Source organism: Salarias fasciatus, chromosome 2 (genome assembly GCF_902148845.1).
Source record: "Salarias fasciatus chromosome 2, fSalaFa1.1, whole genome shotgun sequence".
NCBI classification, from domain to species: Eukaryota; Metazoa; Chordata; class Actinopteri; order Blenniiformes; family Blenniidae; genus Salarias; species Salarias fasciatus.
Window position 1 is genome coordinate 31,078,413 of NC_043746.1, and position 20,554 is coordinate 31,098,966.

General features: G+C 48.9%; 1 protein-coding gene across 1 annotated transcript; it reads left to right on the forward strand.

The window, feature by feature from the left end:
- The first annotated feature begins 302 nt into the window (after positions 1–302).
- On the forward strand, positions 303–15,310 carry LOC115396906 (adenosine deaminase domain-containing protein 1-like). The gene is made up of 13 exons (XM_030102989.1): positions 303–317; positions 1,068–1,185; positions 11,110–11,244; positions 11,323–11,496; positions 11,623–11,703; positions 11,810–11,935; positions 12,120–12,243; positions 12,350–12,514; positions 12,744–12,819; positions 12,906–13,062; positions 14,221–14,458; positions 14,983–15,115; positions 15,197–15,310. The coding sequence occupies exons 1-13, from the start codon at positions 303–305 to the stop codon at positions 15,308–15,310; spliced, it is 1,656 nt and encodes a 551-aa protein (XP_029958849.1).
- The last annotated feature ends 5,244 nt before the right edge of the window (positions 15,311–20,554 follow it).

Here is a 20,554-nt window from a genome sequence, read left to right on the forward strand (position 1 = left end):
ATATTACCGAGCGGGCGGAGCGGAGTTAAAGGCAGCGGGCCGGACGCCGGCGGGCCGGCGGCGCTCCGGCTCTTCTCCGACGCTCCGTCCACTCTGGTGGTCTTCATATTTTACAGGAGGGTCAAAATGTTGAGCATCTGCTGGTTTCTGTTCTTATTGTGGTCCGTCGGCTGCTGCAGAGGAGCGGGACGTCACGCCGCCGTCGAGCATCCCCCTGGCCTCGCGCCGCCGCCGAGCGTGCCAGGCCTTCATTGTGGGGGGGGGGTTGAGTTTCACTGTATTGTGTGCAAATTGCGCCGATAATGGGTGTCGACAACGTGAGCCTTTTATAGACGAACATGAGCCGTGCTTCATTTCCAGCTCCGTGACAGGCCGGGCTCCGAGACCATCGCCGAGCGCCGCGCCCGCAGCTTCATGGCGGCTCGTGGAGGAAGTCTCGGCCCCGCAGCGCTTCGCAGGCTCTCTTCATCAGCTGTCTCGCACCCTCCAGCAGAGGACTTGTGTAACTTTATATACGCCTTTGTCTGATGGCTACATAAACTGCACTCTACCTGTTTTTCGACAGCCCGGGCCCGGGCCCAGGACGGGCGTTGAAAGCAAATACCTGATTGTATTAGTGTCTCCCCTTTAAGCTGTTGTCACCTAGCTGACCGATTATGGGCAATTACCTGCTCTGTCGGAATCCTAGCCGAATAGATTGAATTCAGATTGATTTTTGCCCAGGAAAGAGGAGGGAATTTAAAGCCTTTTTTAATTGGGTATTTGGTGTGTGCTGATCTGAACACCGTGGCCTTCCCCGGGGATCCTTTATGGGCCAATAATGGCATTGGAGTGGGGGGGTGCTGCAGTCTCGTCTGCCGGCTCCCTCCCAAGGCCATAACCCTGCATTTGCTCTGAGTGCTTTTCTATTATGCATTGATAGTTGAGCATCAATCAATAAGAGGGGAAACAGAAAACCCAGCGAAACCAACTTCTTAAGTGTAAAATGCCTCTTAATACCCGGGGCCTTTCAAACAACTTAACCTGGACGCTTTTTACCCTCACCCTTCCTCCCTCTGCTCTTCCAGGGACACTTACCGGCGCCTGGCGACACCATGTTTTATTTAGGAGGGCTGCAGATGAGCAGCTCTCAGGTGAAAATGGACCACAACCTGCTGGTTCTGCCTCAGCAGTACATCACTGAGTGTACGCAGGGACAGAAACAGACCCACCCCGGCAGACGCGTTATTGCATTTCCATTCCACTTGTCCATTTTCTCCTGCGCTGCAGCTGAAATATATTAGCTGGAGAAAAGGCTCCATAAACAAATCAGCAGAGCAAACTGAGCGACGGCTTCTCCTCGACTGCATTTGTTTGAGTTTGCAAATAAATAACCATTCTCAAGGTTGAAGAGGTCAGAAGGGACTGCGCTTATTACATTATGAATGTACCACGACCTGAAATCAAATCCCACAAAAGATAGCTTCTTTACATGAACTTTGCAGTTGCTGGAGAGGAGAAAAGAAACCGAGGCTGCAGAGTCGTCTTTCACATTACCAGCGGCCCAGTCCTGTAACCTGGGGCAGTTCCTGGAAGAGCGGGAGGGAAAAGCCCAGCCCGGCCCGCAGATAAGAGCGGCGGTGGGATCGGAGCCCCTCGGTGGAAGCGATAAGACGGAGACGGTCACAGCAAAGGCCGGCCACATAATACACACGCTCACCTCCAGCCGTCTAAATCTCCCATCAGCCTCGGTCCCCACCGGCCGCCTGTCACCACTAATGCACCTTTCCCTGTAGGACGAGGCCCCGCGCGCAGTAAGGCTATCTGCGGCTTCGCGGCGCTTCTCGGAACTGCAAAGTTCACCTTTCGTCCGGTCCAGATGACAGGACATGATACGGCGGCAGCAGATCGATCCGGGCTGCGCCGTGTGACTTCAGCCAACAGTCCTCTTCCTCATCCTCTTCTTCACGTCAACAAGTTGGGGAGCGAACGCAGCTGAAGCTTGAGAAAAGCCTTCATTAGCATCCCGAGAATAATGAAGTAATGCAATGCCTCTGCTTTGAATGCAAGAGCTGATGATTATAAAGGAATTAGCAGTGTTAATTACTGCCGCCGTACAGGAGAACAGAGCCGTTCCTCTGTCAGGCAGCTGTTAGCATTAGCCATAGCCATAATCTAATGAAATGCTTCATTGGTCTAGAAATAACCCAGTCTTCCAACACCAAACACTTTCCTTCACTTTCCCAGAGAAACTTCAGACTGACGCAGTGAACGCAGGGTCCTCTACTTCCACGTCAGCCTTTCCTTTCTTCACACGTCGCTGACATTTCATCCCAGAGTCCTCCATTCAATTAAACCATTTCTGTTCACATGATGAATTATCCCCATCGCAAAGATCTCATTTTGTCACCAGCGTTAAGAATATTAAAAGTGGTGATTTGGCTGGCTTTGAAAACACCCCCCCCCACCCTCAATCCCAATTAAACAGGACAAAATATGAACCAGCTCGGGGGTGTGGGGGTGGCGAAGGGGGGCAGACGCATAAAGAGATGCCCCCGGACTACTTTGGTTACACAAACTTTGTTTTGGGCCTGGATGCGTCGGAGAGCTCTCCCTCCGTCTGCCATCTGCTGCCGAAGAATCTGTGTGAGTGGAAGAGCCAAGCCCAGCCTTTATTGGTCCTAATGGCACTATCAGCTGAGCCGCCAAACCCAATTACCTTTTAAAAAGGGAGGCCACCCCAGCTAATCATGGCTGCCTAACCTGATTTGCCTGTGATGAAGAGACGGGATAAAGAGCAGTTAATGGAGGGAGAATGATCTCACAAATACAAAAAACTCAATTCATTTCTCCGGGAGAGCAATCTGTCCGATTCAGCGGTAATGGAGTGGAGATTCATTAGTCCTCGGGCCTTAGTACTAGCACCGTCCCCTTATCGCCCAGTGACAAAGGAACATGTAGTGTGCTTCACTTATGGAGAAAGGTTGAAGACTGCAAGGACTCTGCACTGTGGTTTTCTGAAGTTATTCCACAAAACATCTCCTGAAATGATGTTTTTCTTCTTTTATCTGTTGATCCAATGTCAGCCTGTCTCTCTGGAAACCAGTTGTTATTGTACACGCTGCCTGTAGTGAGGAAATACTGTGAAACTTGTGTTGAAAAGACTCTTTTATTAATGAAAAACCAGCTTGTCCTGAAATACGACTTTCTTCCGGAGCAGATCCAGTCAATGGCGCTCTCTGGACGTTAAATAAAACACGGCCATCTGCTTCCTCTGTCTTCCAGTTCCGATTCATGCTCGGTCCCTGAAAACCCTCTGCTCCATGTCATCATTCAGAATCCAGAGGCCGGGCTGGAGCCACACATCAGCCTCATTCACACGCATGTTCCCCTCGAAAGACCGATTGATTGGGGGGGGGGGGGGGGGGGGGGGGGGGGGGGTGACGGAGGCCACGGAGCGCAGGATGTCCGTGACCCCAGCCCTAACCCTCAGGATCCGCACGGCGGCTCTGGCCCCAGCCCGGCCCGGCCCCAATATGATCCAGAGGACGTCGGCTGGATGGGCGGAGGGCCACGGCCAGGCTGTACAGACGGACATTAGGCCCAAGCCAGAGTTAAAATCCTATTAGTTTGAGTTGGGAATCGGATTATCGTCGTCGAGAATCACTCGTCTGGCAACTGGGGTCTAATTTACGCCAATCAACGGCAATTATTGAGGGGAAGGGAGCCCCTATTAGAGAGCCTCATCCACTTAGTCTAATGAATGGGGAAGATTCAATCTTGGCTGTGGAGACACATTGGAGGGCTGCAGCTGAACGCCACTGCAGCAGCAGGCTGCACACAGGCTGCTGCTGCAAGTTATCAATGGGGGGGGGGGGGGGATGTCTGTCAGAGGCCTGCAGAGCCATGGGGCACCGGGTTCTGTTCTCTGGTGATCTCTGATGGACTGAGGACACCCTGACCAGAGAAAGAGTTAGCCTACTTCAGTCCCTGACCAGGACGGGGGGGGGGGGGGGGGGGGGGGGGGGGGGGCTGAGGACCGGGACTGGGAAACACTGGTCTAGTTCACATAACCAGCACTGGATCTGGTGCTCCAGCAGATTGTCTACATTATGAAGACTTGTGTTTCACTCTTATCTCTGTCGTGTTGTCAGATAATACACAGCGCCTCATCGTTTCTGGGAACAATAGCAGTAACTCCCTCACATCGACTTGATAGATCCTGTGATTTTACATGTATTCATGTCTTTTAACCAGTGTTTGTTTCAGTGTAAAACTAGAAGAGGTCCATAAACAATGTCAGTCCTGATTATTATTGATCTGCACAAAGCTCCAGTATTTGCTGATGGATATTCACTGAGACTGATCATATCACCGCAGTGTTTCAGAGTGAGGACGTTTCCTGTGTAACCTTCACCTGGAGCCCAGCACTTCATTTCATCTTCATTCTTACACTGCCCTCTACTGGACGCAAGTATGAACCGCAAGATGGAAGCACGGCCGGTGTTTTAAAAGCCTTCCATCAGCTCGGGGTCTCAGGAGGCGGACCAGATTGAAGGCAGGCCCGGGACAGGTGAGCAGAGCATCACTGGACACGAGCTAACTCCATTCTCAGCTAATGTTTCTACTCTGTGGAAGGAAAGCAGAGAAAGCCCAGAACTGCACAGGGAGAACATGCAAACTCCACATTAGCTGTTGTCTGTGGAAAGGAAACCTGGGAAAAGCAAGGCTTGAACATTCAAGCAAGCAGGCTTACAAACTCCACACATGGCTTCGGACTGGAACCGCTGCCTTTGTCACGGTCAGGTGACAGTGCCAACCACTACACACCACGAAGCAAACGGTGATCGTAGGCAGTGCCAGTGGTGTTGCTAGGCCTATTTTAGGGGGCTGATCGAAGGATCACGTCGCTATGGACGCTTGGCCACCACAAGCCAGTTCTCCCTGTGGAAACTTTTCGGACACCTCCTGCTTCAAACCCAAAAAGTCAGAAGGATGGTGAGGTTCTGCTTTCACCGTCTGTACTCATACTGAAAAGATCCAGCCAGCTTTTGCCCTTCTGCTCTACGGGAGGTTTCTGTCCTCTGAACTTAAACCCCAGTGCCGCCCCTGGGCAGTGCTAAAGGTCATCTTCCTCCTGTAATGTGTTGCTCATGTGGGAAGAGTCAGAAAAACCACATCAGTCATGGCAGGTGGGCTTACATCTGCTGTGACACTCTGTGGTTTAATGACAGCAGATTAGAGGAGCTTTCTGACTATTCTGCACTGAGACGTAGAATTGAAGGAGGCTGGTGGTGTCCTGGGGGAAATTCCGCTGCCTCCACTGGCTTCCTTTGGCTTTCTGCTTTCCCAGACCGGTGAGACGGTGCAGGCGTGCACTGACTTCATATTAACAGCAAATATTTCCGCTGGGTTTCGTTTCCGTTTCGTTGTTGAGAGTTTTCCATCCTGAGCAAACAGCACCGCAATATGAACAACAATACAGCTTCAGCCGTTCCCATCGTCATGTGAGACACGCAGACAGGGACTGAGACTTCAAACTGTATTACTGAAGATTTGAAGTGTGACATTAAGACAACCTTTATTCATCCCAGACGAAGTCGCTTTGCCAGAGTGCCACACAACGAGCCATGAACAAATAAAAATTTACTAAGAACAAATAACATACAGGACAAATCCAGGAGGCGGGAGGCGGGGAGGGGAGGTAGTATCCATGATGCTGATCAGCTTCCTCAGCATCCGCCTCCACTGCAGACTCCCCCACAGACCCCAGCTCCACCCCCAGGGCAGAGGCAGCTCTTCTGATGAGTTTGTTCGGTCTGTTTGAGTCAGCTGCCTTCAGGAGACTGTCCTCTGTCCTCTGTCTCCTGAGGTCCACCACCAGCTCCTTAGTCTTCAACACATCGAGTTGCAGGTGGTGCAGTCCGCTCCACTCCACCAACCTGTCCACCACCCCTCTGGACCCAGCCTCCAGGCTCTGCTGATACAGAGCAGAGTCATCAGAGACTGAGACCAGAACCTGTAGAGCGGGAACAGGAAGGGGGACAGGACCGTCGCCTGTGAGCCCAAGCCCCAAAGTTTTGAAGAGTGATATTGAAGACTTGAAGTGTGATATTGACGACATATTAACTGCAAATATTTCCACTGGGTTTTGTTTCCGATCAGAGTTGTTGAGAGTTTTCCATCCTGAGCAAACAGCACCGCGATATGAACAACAATGCAGCTTCAGCCGTTCCCATCGTCATGTGAGACACGCAGACAAGGACTGAGACTTTAAACTGCGATATTAAAGTTTCAAAGTGTGACATTAAAGTTTCGAAGTGTGATATCAAAGTTTCGAAGTGTGATATTAAAGTTTCAAAGTGTGACATTAAAGTTTCGAAGTGTGATATTAAAGTTTCAAAGTGTGACATTAAAGTTTCGAAGTGTGATACTAAAGTGAAAAAGTTCCACTGCTGTGCAAATGGAAGGATATTTTTGATGGAAAGTGTGAAATTACTTGTTATAAAACCAGCAGACCCAGAAGTTTCACTTCCAGCTTCATTAATGGGAACATGTGTAGAGAGGGTGATGCATGCTCAGCTGAATGACTCATCTCGTTCCTTTACCTTCGCTGCTTCTGGGAACGGAGGATGGAGCGTGCTAACTCATTTCGCACTGCGTCCTTTTCCTCCGCGAGTGTGGCTGATCAGAGTGAATTTGTCCCTGCAGACTGCGGAGGTGTCAAACCAGATGTGTTCCTGTGGTGACCTTCGCTGCTGGCTGCCTGTGGGCTGCTTGTTCCGTTTCACTTTCAGGCTCTGGTAATTGCTAATCGGCGTCGCCGCCGGGGCAGCCTCGTGGTCGGGGGGAGAAAGGAAAACACGGACGCCAAACTCGTCTTTTCAGTCGACCCCAAAACATACCAGCAGTTTCGATTCTGTGAGCCGCTGCACATGAAGTGTTAAACCACAGCGACCGCAAAGGCCCCACAGCACTGAACACATCCATCCAGCATCCATCCCTCCATCCAGCATCCATCCATCATTCATCCATCCATCCATCATTCATCCATCCATCCATCCATGCTTCATTCATCCATCCATCCATCTATCCATCCATCCATCCATCATCCATCCATCCATCCATCATCATCATCCATCATCCATCATCATCATCCATCCATCCATCCATCCATCCATCATCATCGTCCATCCATCATCATCCATCTATCCATCCATTACCATCATCATCCATCCATCCATCCATCCAGCCATCCATCATCATCATCCATCCATCATCCATCCATCATCTATTCATCATTCATCTATCATTCATCCATGTATCATCCATTCATCATCCATCCATCTGTCATCCATCATCCATCCATCCTTCATCCATCTATTATCCGTCCATCCTACATCCATATATCATCCATTCATCATCATCATCCATCCATCTATCATCCATCTGCTATCTATCCATCTATCAATCATCCATCATCCATCCATCATCCCTCTATCCATCCATCTGCTCTACTTCTACCCATGAAAACATTTCCTTCACCATATTGTCCTGATTTCTGAGCGTGGTCCGCTCTGGCTGCTGGCTGTGGTTTTCAGTCTTGAGCATGGTGAAGCTCTTCTCAGACGTCCTCCACGCTGTGGTGCAGCTGCAGCTCCTGACGAGTGAAGTGAACCACACCGTGCTCACAACACAGAAAGGCTCTGCTCTGGTCGGGTTCCTCACAGACGTCACTGTCACGTGATCGGCAAATCCGAAGCACTTCGTTAATGCTTCACTAACAACTTCTAGATGTTTGTTCACCTTTTTCACATTAATGAAAAGCCTGAACACCAACAAAAACAACATCATATTCTCTTCGCTCATCTTTTATTCCACTTCATCCAACTGACTGTCGTGGAGGAAGGTGAGGTCCACCCTGTAGAGGAAGCTCGTGTGTGCTCAGGGAGAACATGCAGAGCCAAAGGATGTTTTCACGCTGCTGTGTGGCTCCTGCAGAGAAACAACAGTCAGTCACTTTAGAGACTAAACTGTTCTGGAAGTGAAAAGTGTGATTTCACTTTTTCACCTGCTACTGCTCATGTTTTAACTTCATTTTATCAAACAGCCACAAAAGTGGAAAAACAGTCTCTGATGCTAAAAATAGACTTGACCTCCTTCTTCGTGCCGTCATTGCTGTTTTTAGATGACACACTAAGACTGTGAGTGGCGGTCCAGGCAGGGATTTTTACTGTTTGAAGGAAATTCATAAATCATGAGGTAATTTTCTTTTTTAACAAGAAGGCAATATGAGTGGGACAGCAGAGCAAGTGCCAATAACAAAAGTAGATGTGAGAGGAAGAGGAGGAAGCTGCTGATGCAAACACACCGCAATCGTCAGCATGTCAGTGGGTGGAGGAGGTGAGAAAAGAGGGGGCCTCTGTCAGGTCTCACTTCACCAACCTGAGAAGAGTGAGCTCCGACACACTTCATCAACTTCAACGACTACCTGTTGATGAATAATTCAATAAAACACTCCTGAGTGTTTTATTGAGTTCTTGATCCAGTGTGAATCAGAGGGGTTCCCCTCAGGCGGCTGTCATCTCAGCTTCACTCAGGATTTCCTTTGCATGTAAAAACCAGAAGCATTGTTTCCATCTGAAGGTCAGACCGACAGGTTGATTTACTCTCTGGAGTCATACTGGTTCATCAACAGCAGAGAGTGAGAAACCGCAGCTCCAGGCACTGCAGAGACCTGCAGTCATCCACCCTTCACCCTTCATCCACCCATCAACAATCCATTCACCCTTCATCCACCCATCAGCAATCCATCCATCCGTCATCCACCCTTCAGCCATCCTCCATCCATCCTCATTCCGCCCTTCGTCCTTTATCCACCCTCCATCCATCCTTCGTTCATCCTTCATCCATCCACCTTCCATCTTTCACCCATCCTTCATACATCTTCCATCCATCCTTCACCCACCATTGATCTATCCTTCATCCTTCATCCACCCTCCATCCTCCATCCATCCTTCATCCACCCTTCATAAATCCTTCACCCACTCTTCATTCATCCTTCATCCATCCATGCACCAGCAATCCATAAATCTATCCCTCCATCGTTTATCCACCCTCCATTCATCCACCCATCTCACGATACAGCTCTGGGTGGTGTCAGTTGTTAGCTCACAGAGATGATTTTCTGACACATATTCTATTGTGCTTTACCTTGAGTGTTGTTCATAAAAAAGTGCACCCGAATGCTGCGGTGTGTCTTTTGACAGAGCGTTTTATGTGTAGTGTGTTTTTCTGTTGCTAAAATCTTGATTTGTAAATGTGGTGTTAAGAATGAACTGGTTTCCTTGCTCACTGGTGACTTTGCTGCTGATGCTGCTTGTAACAGCAGATGCTGAAATAAGACTCATAAAAGGTTCGACAAGGCTTTATGTCAGGTTTTAAAGATCTAGCAGTAACAAGAATAAAGAACAAAGTCAGTCAGTCACCAGTTAGCAGGGAGACCAGTTAGCCCAAAACACCGCGTCAGCTCAAGCGCCTCCTCGTCCTGCTGCTGCGTTCAGGTGACTGCAGTTCGTTCCGGAAAACTGACACTCTGAGATGTGCTCGTGAAGGCAGTGTCGACAGCTGGGACTCATCAGGCACACAGGCCACACGCGAAGAAGGCGTGAGAACTTTGCGCGTGGGAACGTCTCGCAGGCAGCCCTAAATCGGTTCTTGTCTATTATTTGAAAGTCCTTAAAATGACACCGAGTCGTCCGCGAACGCCACACTGCTCATCAGCGTGATTCCTCATGTGCGTCGACTCAGACCGCTGTTCATACCATGGGTAAGAAACTTTAAAAACAACCCGAAATCACTGAAAAACGGTGAGATATGGATCATTCATGTAACATACAGGCGGAAGGGTCGAGCGACGCTGTTTATCAGTCATTCATAGTTAGAGTTCCGTCGAAAATTAGCGCTCTCAGATTGCTGTACAGATTAGCCTGTTAGCATGCTAATGTTTTCTTTATCTAATTTACATTAAAATGTTGACTCTTAGCCTTTTCGTTTCGGCTGTTTTGTAGTCACAATAACATTGCATTGTTTGTTTAAGTTGTCACTTTTAGTGAGATGTGGTAGATTTAACTTCTAGATGTTTGTTCACCTTAAAGGTATGCTGGAGGATTCTCCGCCGATTTCGTACGACATGGCCGATTTGCCATTTTTGGAGCACTGCGCATGCGCGGCTCCCTCCGCATGAGGACTGTGGGAGCGCGCACGTCAACCGCATGTCAGTTTGTTTACATCCGCGGGGCTGGAGCATCTTCTTTCCACATAGGATTTTAAAACACATTTGTAATCATGTCGGACTCATCTTCCAATCATCCATAAGGAAACAATCCGTAAAGTAGTTTCTTACGTGTTTATGCAACAGAAACACACTAGAATGGGATAATCAGCATGTTACGTGTCCAGCAGAAACTTCCCCACTTCGTGATCAGTCCTAAATCCCTTTTGTGATTTGAATGTCCGGCACCTCGTAAAGGAATCTCCGAGTAAAACACGGGTTCTTCCTTCTTTTCTATGGCCTTTCCTCTATCCTCCGGCAGCTTCGTTTGGAGACCCGTTTTGGCTCCCAGCTGTTAGCATCGTAGTTAGCTTAGGGAGGTGAAGAGGAGACAGAGCTGGACTGACGAAAGTGGACAAAATCCTCCTTCCAGTGGTCCAGGGGACGGCGTGTTAGCACGTGAAGTAAATCCTAATGGTTATAAAACATTTTAAAAGATGTGTTTTCTTTTCAATCCGTTAAAATAGCGTTTTGATACACACAGATCTGCACAAGCATAGCGCTCCGCAGAAGGATATACCGGAGCACAGCGGCTGAGTCTATGACTGCTACGTGCCCCCTGACCTTTGTGGTCTGGCTGGACGCGATAACCTCCTGCAGTCACTGTTTCCTGTCTTGGTTTCTCTCCTCAGCTCGCAGGATGGCTCCAACTCTGGGATCGTTTCCAGTGCCGGACTCCTCTCAGCCCAGATCTGCAGCTAAACCTTTCTATAGTAATGGTGCCTCTCGTGTTCGTGTTTGCTGGGTTCTGCGGCGGCGGCCGGTGTTCTGCTTACGTCTGAATGATCTCTGCTCAGGTCCCAAGCCCCGGGTGCCCCTCGAGAGCCTGATCGGCAGCTACAAGCAAGGAGAGCTGCACGCCGTGTCGCTGCTCCATCACCTCGCCACCATGTTCCAGCTCAGATTGGAAATAAAGGAGACTTCCACCCCAGGTACAGCCCAGCCCCCCCAGTGGCAGTGTGAAGAAGAGCGCTCTGTCATCCCCGGCTGATGAGTCGACCTGCTCTCAGCCTATGTGCAGAGGCTGTACTTCGCCTTTTGTGTGGTGGTCAACGACGTGACGTACAAGACCGGCATCGGGATCACGAAGAAAGACGCTCGGCGCCACGCGGCCCAGTTCGCCCTGGACGACCTGCTGCCCCACCTGGAGAGCCTCCCGTCTGGAACAGTGGGTCCCCAACCAGGTTGGACTGTCTGGAGGGGGGGTTCGCTGTTTGAAATGCAGAAAGCTTGATGGAGCAGCGCGTCTGAGGGCTTCCTGAACTCCACCTTCACAGCTTCGCTCTTTCGTCTGTCTCTCTCTTTCTCAGGTTTTCCTTTCAGCCTGCCGGCCCCGGACCAAAGCCCGAAGTCCAGACCGGCAGAGGCCCCGGCCGCCGTCGCCTGCCACGGTAGCGATGGGAGTTCTGCTCTCCTCCAGTTCTTCACTCTGGTTTTACCGGATGAATCGGCCGAAGGGGAGCAGGGAGTGGTGCTGACCAGCTGATTGTCTTCCAGAAAGGAAAACTCTGGTCAACCTGCAGATTCCTCACTCGGTGAGAGATCAGCTGATCCGACTGATGAACCGCCACCCGGAGTTCTCCGACTGCGCCGGCTGCACGGCGGCCTTCATCATCGAGACGCGTGAGTGACTCCAGCCGCTCATAGTCCGACCGCTGCCTGACCGCTCATCGGGGTCCGGACATGGAGATGAGATTGAAACCCGGCAGACACACAGTGTGTGTGTGTGTGTGTGTGTGTGTGTGTGTGTGTGTGTGTGTGTGTGTGTGTGTGTCCTGCCGTACGCACTCTGCTTCCTGCCTTCCAGCCACCGGGTGTGACGTGATCGCCATCGGCACTGGAAACTACAACGCCAAGCAGAGAGAGTCGTTCACTGGACGCCTTCTGCACGATTCCCATGCGGTGGTCACGGCGAGGAGATCTCTGATGAGGTCCGTCCGTCCCTCCGTCCGTCACTCCACCGGAGCCACAGGTTCCTCCCCGGTTTCTGATTCTGAACAGAAGTGTGTGTGTGTGTGTGTGTGTGTGTGTGTCCAGGTTCCTGTATCGACATGTGCTGATGTTCTTCAGTGAAGTGAATAGCCTGAACAAGACCTCGATCTTCGAGCAGAACAGCAGCAGCAGCCTGCTCACCCTGAAGGGAGGCGTCACTCTTCACCTGTACATCAACCAGCTGCCTAAAGGCGCTCCGAACACTGTGCTGTGAGTATCCGGGTCCGGGTCCTCCAGGATTGGACAGTTAAACAGGACCCAGACTCTAAAAACCTTCTTCACCCTGCTGAACACAGCTCGTCCAGCTTCAGTGGTTCTGCTCCGTTTGTCACTTCCTGCACATTACTGACCGTCGTCGTTCAGTTGTCGTTTTTCCCGTGCAGCTCTGAGCACCTGAAGGTCTCGCAGGCGTCTCATCAGCTGTGTGTTGAATGTCCAGGCGCATGAGGCCGCTGTCTGTCCACGCCTGGGAGGCCGTCCAGGACATGAACCTGCACCTGTCAGTGGAGGGAAAGGTATCCGACATGCCTGACCCCCGACCCCCTGACCCCCTGACCCCCTGACCCCTCCTCTCATGCTTTTATTCTCCCCTCTGCTCAAGGTGTTCTCCGTCTCCTCGTCGGCCGACGACGGTTCCAGCTCCAACTTGATGAGCATGTCCGCCGCAGACAAGCTGACGCAGTGGCAGGTCCTGGGCTACCAGGGCGCGCTGCTCAGCCACTTCATCGAGCCCGTCTACGTGCAGAACATCCTCATCGGCAAGTCCCTCTGGCAGACCTGCTGCGTGGGTCTGGATGGGTCTGGGGGGGTCTAGATGGGTCTCGGGGGGCGTAATACAATTGATTGACGTATTTGATTCCTAGTTTTTCATTTCCGGGCATGTTGTTTCAGCTTGTGGTTGCTATGGCGACGCTACCACAGATCCACCTGTGCTTCAATGCCTTCTGTTTGATGAACCAAACATGGTTGAAACTTAAAAACAATATTGGAACAGGTCAAAGAGTTTTAGCCACAGTTCAAACTAGAATCTTTATTATCAGTTACCATTACTGGCAATACAATGTGATTTATTGTAGTTTTATTTAATAGGAATACCCTGCTAAGTTAATCTTTATAAACGGGGTTGATTAGACCACAAACTGTACAGACGGCACACAAACAGCAGAATTAATTTCAAAAACGTGACGATCCTCAAGTTCCTTCATCTGTTCCACCATATTCCTGTTGTAATTTCAAAATGGATGAATTAGTTTCACTGTTTCTTTGGTTCAGTAATCTGGTGCACGTGCTATAAAGCACGCTACAGCTGATATTTTTTTCTTTCTTTTTTTATTTTTATTTGAGTAACATGATAAAATGGAAACAAATCAAAATCACATCAACAAACAAAAATACAATGGTGGTACTCAAAGGGAGCAGGTGGAAGTTCAAAGAACTTATAACAGTCCCCCCCCCCCCCCCCCCCCCCCCCCCCCCCCCCGCACAATCAACAATCCAAAGTAGAAGAAAACAAAAACAATTTGCACAAATAGCGTGCTCATTCAATTTAAGGGTAGCAACAAATTCGGTCATTGGGTCGAAGTAAAGGTCGCGGCCCAGGGTCTTTCAGTGTGGAGTTTGCATGTTCTCCCCGTGTGTTGGTGGTTCCCTCTTAGTACTGCGGCTTCCTCCCACGGTGCAAAAACATGCAAGTGAGGTTAAAATAGCTGTGGAGCTGGTATGCTGTCCTGCTGGGAACATTGTGTTGCTTCAAACTGGTCCAACATCTGGACTCTGGGACCATGTCTGAGTGAAGTCCAGAGCAGGTCTGGATCATGGAGGTCCAGACGGGACCCCACACTAAAGTGACTTGTGCGTTTTTAGTCTGGCAGTGGCGATCGCTCCGTTGATAGCTGGTTTTGCTGAATGTCTTCCAGGCGATCCGAACTGCAGCGACACTCGTGGGTTGGAGCTGTGTGTGAGCCATCGTGTGGAGGGGATCACCTCCAAGCTGCCCATGCATTACTGCATGGTGAGGCCCCGGATCATCCTGGTGCCGTCCACACCCACCAGCAGCCCGCTGAGCGGCCGGCACCCCACCTACAGCATCAACTGGATCCAGGGCGACATCTCCCTGGAGGTGGTGGACGGGCTGGAGGGGAGAGCCGTGGAGCAGTAAGACGGGAACGTTGGTGCAGAGCCACAGTGTAGAGCAGAAGGCTAGCATCTCCAGCCTAGAGCAGGGAGCAAAACATTCTCTGAATATTACTCGGCGATAAATTTGACTATATGCATACTTAAATAGTTTTGATTGTCAGTGAACGTTAAAGTTTCGGATGGTTGACATAATGGTGTGTTTGATAGAAAGCCACACTGTGAACGGCTGTTGTTGCTCCTCTGTGTAGCTCTAATGGGATGGATTCCAAAAGTATCTGTCAGTCTTCACCGATTTCTAAAATATCTGTCATCGACAAATAATACAAATTTCCCGAGTTCACACACTTTGCCTCTGTTGTTGACAAACAGTTTAAACAAAGATGGACCAAGGCGATCAGAACTGTTCCTACCAATGCTCGGGTTTAGGAGCAGCTGTACTTCCTGACTGAATTGAGCAGCTCGGCCGTCGATCCGGCCTCCTCCTCAAACCTCCCTCGCTGTCCCGGCCTGGACCAAAGCCCACGCTGCCGTTCTCTCTCCAGGTCCCCTTTCAGGAGCAGCTCCGCGCTGGCGAGCCGTCTGTGCAAAGCGGCGATGCTGGACCGTTTCAGGATGGTGGCTAAAGCCTGTCAGAGGGAGGACCTGCTGTCCACGGCCTCCTACAGGAAAGCCAAGGTAACGGCAGACCCGTGGCGGCCCTGGCCTCCCCCGTCCGGACCGCTGTTGACAGTTTCTCTTGTTGTTTTGTCACTGAAGAAGATGGCAACGCCCTACCAGGAGGCCAAGAGCATCCTGCAGGCCCACCTGCTGTCCCAGGGCTACGGGTCCTGGCTGGCCAAGGATTCCGTTTGTGAGCATTTCCAGAACTGAAGGACGAAACAACTCGGTTACATTTCATTAAAAAACTCTGGCTGTGAAGCTTTCTGTGGTCTGAGAGAGACCGGCTTGTTTAGGTTCAAAGACACGTGTAGGACTCTGAGGCTCTCTGGTCCTGGTGGTCTCTTCCGGGACCAGGAACCCTCCGGGAGGCCGTCTTCCACCCCTGTTGAAAGGATCTGTGTGGTTAGGTTTGCTTGGATGTTACATCTGTTCAGTCTGAGTTGTGTTTGTGAGGAGACGTAGTCTCGTTTAGTCGACATTCAGTCGTTTGATTTCAGCTTGAGAACAAAACTCTGTAGCGTTTGAGGTCCAGCATCAAGAATAAACGTTGTCAGTCCTACTGCGATTCATGTATTCATTCAGCGCTACCGGAACGTAGTTTCCAGCAGCAGCTGGACGGTGAACCAACGGCGTCTTTAGTGGAGGACCTGATGAAGGACTGGTTACTGAGGCTTCTCTCAGACCAAACATGGGCTGGTTTTGTCCCGCACGGACAACGGACGATTATCGTATCTCTTAAAGGATTCTCCTTAAAGAGTATCCTGAGGTGTGTGGTGTGATAAGAGAGAATTTGTCCTGAGAATCGGCTCAAAAACAGGTCGGGGCAGACGATCGGAAATGTTGAACTTCAATATTTGTGATACAAAATCTTGGTGTGTGTGTTCAAAACCGATCGCTCTGAAAACTGTCAGGTGGAATGAAATGCAGCCGATCAGGAAGCAGCTTCTCGGCTGACTCGCCATAGACATCATACACCTGGACACCGCGCTCGTGCTAGAACGCTGCGCTGAGCGGATCTGCAGCGCTTCAGACGGCGCCGACAGGACCAGTGCATGAGGATGGAGGTCAGACGTTCCCCTTCATCCTCAAGTAAAATTATCCACTGCATTTTCTGCAGATTTCCAGATTAAATGTTTTGTTAAAAACGTAACGAGCCATGACGCGGAGTACTTTAGATGTTTTAAAAATGCCTTTTTTACTAGGGACACACGATAACTGTCTTTTAAAACCGATACCGGTAACTGATAACTTTAAGCTCCTTAAGGCCGATAACCGATAACACACAACACACACATATACCTAACATCATGAAATCAATACTATGAACAAAACCAAAAACAATTTTGACTCTTTAAATGAAGATATTTTTTTTCCAATGAAAAACTATTAGCAAGCTTCTCAAACATTTTCTTAAGGCTATCAAACAAACCTATTGATCTCACATCAACTTAAGTAATTACTTATTGATATGAACAACGAAGGCCCCTTGAACTGATGCAAATAAATGCATTAAGATTACAAACTGAAAAAGTGTAAAAAAATATATATACACACACACACACAGAAAATTATTGCACTGACAAGTTACATCCAAACATTTCTCTAAACTGAAAAAGTGCATTCCTCAATGACAAAAAATAACAGAAGCTAGATTTGTCTATGTAAACAAACTGAAGAAGTGCACTTCATAGAAACAAAAAATTAAGTTTAAAGGATTTTGGCTTGTGGTTCCATTCAAATGAATACCATTAAAGTAAATGAGGTTGAGAGGTGTTCTTTAAGCTCATGAAAGCTTTAGACAAGAGGGAAGTGGCTACAAGCTTTAATATTTCAAAAGGTGACACATGTTCTGACCTGATATCACACTGTATTCTCAACATTCAAACTTTTGGTTCCTTTAAGAGAGGAACTACTTATCTGCTCTTCCACCTCTGGATGGATCAGGATAAGATTTTTTTTTTTTAATGAAAAGCAGCTTTTCTGCCTTTTCACATGAAAGTCCGTGTCTCTGCTCGGTCATCACGTGTCCAGCAGCAGAAAACAAACGCTCGCTGTCGACGCTGGTGCAAGGTGCTGACAGATATTTCCGAGCAAGCTGGGCCATGTACTCAAAGCGGGACTGGTTGCTCCTCCAGTTTTCCAGTGGGCACGTGAAGTGTTGTCTCCGACAGATATGACTGGAGCTAAAAGTTAAAGCACAAGCAGAAAAATACAATCTAATTATTATGGTGTTCTGACCATTAACATGAGTTATAAGTTGTGTTTTTAAAAAATGTTAAATAAACCTATACACTTACTTCTGCATCAACTCTGCTGTTTTCCTGATGAATGGCAGCTTCATTGTTTTCTTCCAGTATTGCCTCAAACATTCCCAACGACGACTTGTTTCCGTCTCCCCTGCTCCTCTTCTCTGGTGGCTTCCCTGGCTGGGCAGGGCAGCTGTGGCACCATCATTCTCCAGCAGCTTTTCCCGCAGCATACCTGTTGCTTGCCGTTTTGATGCGAGGGTGGAGTAGCGATCCTTACACCGCGGGTCCACTATTGTTGCCAGATGGTACAGGGGCTCCTCCTCGACGTGACCAAAACGTGTTTGCACTGCTTTTAACAGCGTGTCCTTCGATGTCTTCACGCCGTGGTCTGTTGGAACAGTTTGCTTAAGCAGACGCGTGAAGGCTTGGATGGAGGGGATAACGTCTGCAGCTGTGGCTGTGGCCTTGCTGATGTTCCTGGTCAGCTGTTCACATGGATCGAGGATGGTCAGGATGTTTTCAACCAGGGTCCATTGGTGGGCGCTGAGGGTTGTGGGTAAATGGTATTCAGCTGCATATGCTGCAATAGCTTGCTTCTGTGCCACTAGACTCTTGAGCATGTAAAACGTGCTATTCCATCACGTAGCTATGTCTTGGAGTCGTGTTTGTGGCACCTGTAGCCGCCCTTGTAACTTCTTCAGGGCCGAGGACGCTACTCGAGACTGTCTAAAGTGTCCAACAATCTTGCACCCAATGGCAACACAGACACAGCTCTTTGACTTAAACACAGCCTCGTTCACTGCAAGTTGTAAAGAGTGGGCCATGCAGCCCAGGCTTGCAACACCATTTATCCACTGCGCGGTCAGACTCATCATGCTTACAGGGCTGACGTCACAAGTCCATATATCCACGGTGAAGCTGATGTCTTTCACGTTGTTATCAAAGTGTGAATACATTTGGCAATCGCATCATACTTAGCTGGAAGGCACGCATCAGAAAAGTAGCGGGGTTTGGCAGTGTAAACCGTGGCTCCAAGTGATGAATCAGATGGGAAAAGCCTCTGTCCTCAACGAGAGTGAAGGGCTGGTCATCAAGTGCCGTCATGTCCCTGATTAAATCTTCAGTAGCCTAAGCCCGTGGGTCATCTTTGGAAAAGCTCTTGGAATTTTCGAAAGCCTCGTCAATGTGTTGAAGTCCCGGTGGCTTTTTTGCGGGTGGCAAGTTGCTAACGTTAGCATCTTTGGCAGCCGCGTCCTCATACGCTTTCAAAACTCCGTGGAAGCGGTGGTTATGTTTCAGATGGCTGATCAGATTCAAAGTATAGAAGCTCGTGCTCGTTCTCCCTCCTCGTGGAACTCACTTGGAACATTTGTTACAAGCAACCAGCGAACGGTCTTCTTCGGAAACTTTGAAGTGTATTTTTATGCTCATTCCAGTCGATAAATATGTGTTATCTTTTTTAAATTGACATAAAATAATTTCTAATACCCCTTTCCCACTGCCTGCAGACCCGGGGCTAATCGCCTGCAGGCGGGCTGCGTTTTCCTGATGGTGTCCCACTTTGATGACATCATCCACACGACAGCAGCGCGAGGCAAACAATGGAGCGGAGTCGACGGGTCTCTCTGAGTGGAGCTCTCTCATCTCGCTGTCTTGCCAATATAGGGTCATCTTGATGAAGGATATCTCACGCTGTGTCCAAAAACAATAAGCGTGCTAACGTAGCCACGCTACGGTGGTAGGGTTTAAACGGGTTTAAACAGGTTTTTTGGCCTGTGAGAAAGGAGTATTATATATTTTAATTTCTACATGATTTTTTTTGCTCCTGCTTTGAGCATCAAATCATCAGGAATTAAGACGCCTTGGGTTTTATAGGTAGATCTTTAGATCCAGTCTCAATGTGAAGGAGAAGCTCTTTAACGCCAGTCTGCCGGGCAAGGCATTGAAAATGCTTCAGTCATGACCACCAACCGCTAGATCCATCCACCTACTCCACCTCCACCCCTGCTTCTGGTGAGTGGCGGTAAGGAGGGTGGAGGAGCCAGCAGCGTCCAGGACCGGGGAGACCGGTGGGACTCGGAGCATCTCCGGCAGCCCGGACCACAAGAAATGACTTTGTGGAGTTTCCCAGACTCCTCCACGACTTGAGCCTGGCAGGAGGGAATTATAGGGGCTGTATTAATTCATTCATTTTAAAATTAAGAATCGAATAAAAATATTTTGAATATAACTATCGATGTGACTAATCTGTCATGTCTTTTAAAGTACTTTGATTTTGGATATATATCTATATATACATTGTGGTTCCTTATTGTTGGTGGGATGTGAGAACTGTGCAAGTTGTAACTCATCTTTCTGGGGGGATATGAAGTGTTTGTGGTGTCTTAGTAATATATAATAAAGCCATGTTTGAAGAACCGTTCTCAATGTGATGAAACCTGCCCTCTGAAAATGTGTTCACTTCAGTCCTTAAACTAAAAAAGTTTAAATCATGATCTGACTCCGGAATTATTTTCAGTGTTTAAATAACTAAGAGGCTTTTCTCCATTGAACATTAACAACATTTTGTTAAACAAAGAGGGACTACGAATTGATAAAGATAAAATATTGACAAATGTGAATTCATGAATGGAATTAATGTTTTGAGTATTGATATATATATATATATATATGTAATTCTAAAGATTTAGAAAAGAAATTCTAAAATTATAATCTGTTTATTTGGCTCCATTTTGACTTTATATATGCTGACCAGGAAAAACAGGAGGAGGTGGCAGGTGGAGAAGTCGGTTCAGGCCAGGACATCGATCACACGTGAAAGACGGCGGTTCATATCTGAGATGCTCAGCCGTCCCTGCTGCTCCCCTCACGCTGGGTGGAAACTGTTGATCTGCTGTGGTATTTAATCACCTTTACTCACACAGGAAGTTGTTTGGTTTCCTGTGTATGCAGCGCAGCACGCCGTTTACTCTAGAGTGGTGAAGAGCCGGGTGAATGGCGTCGAGTGCGCAGACTGGGCTCAGCAGGAGGATCTTCCGGGGACGAGCGCTCCGGGCTGTGTGTGGATCTTGATTCAGTGCGACCCTGCCGTGGACGTGTGGACGTGTGGGCAGAGTTTCCCTCTTGACGAGGTTTGTGATCTGCTGTGTGATCGTGGAAACTGCACGGCCTCCTGGTGGGATTACAATGCAATGTACCTATTTTT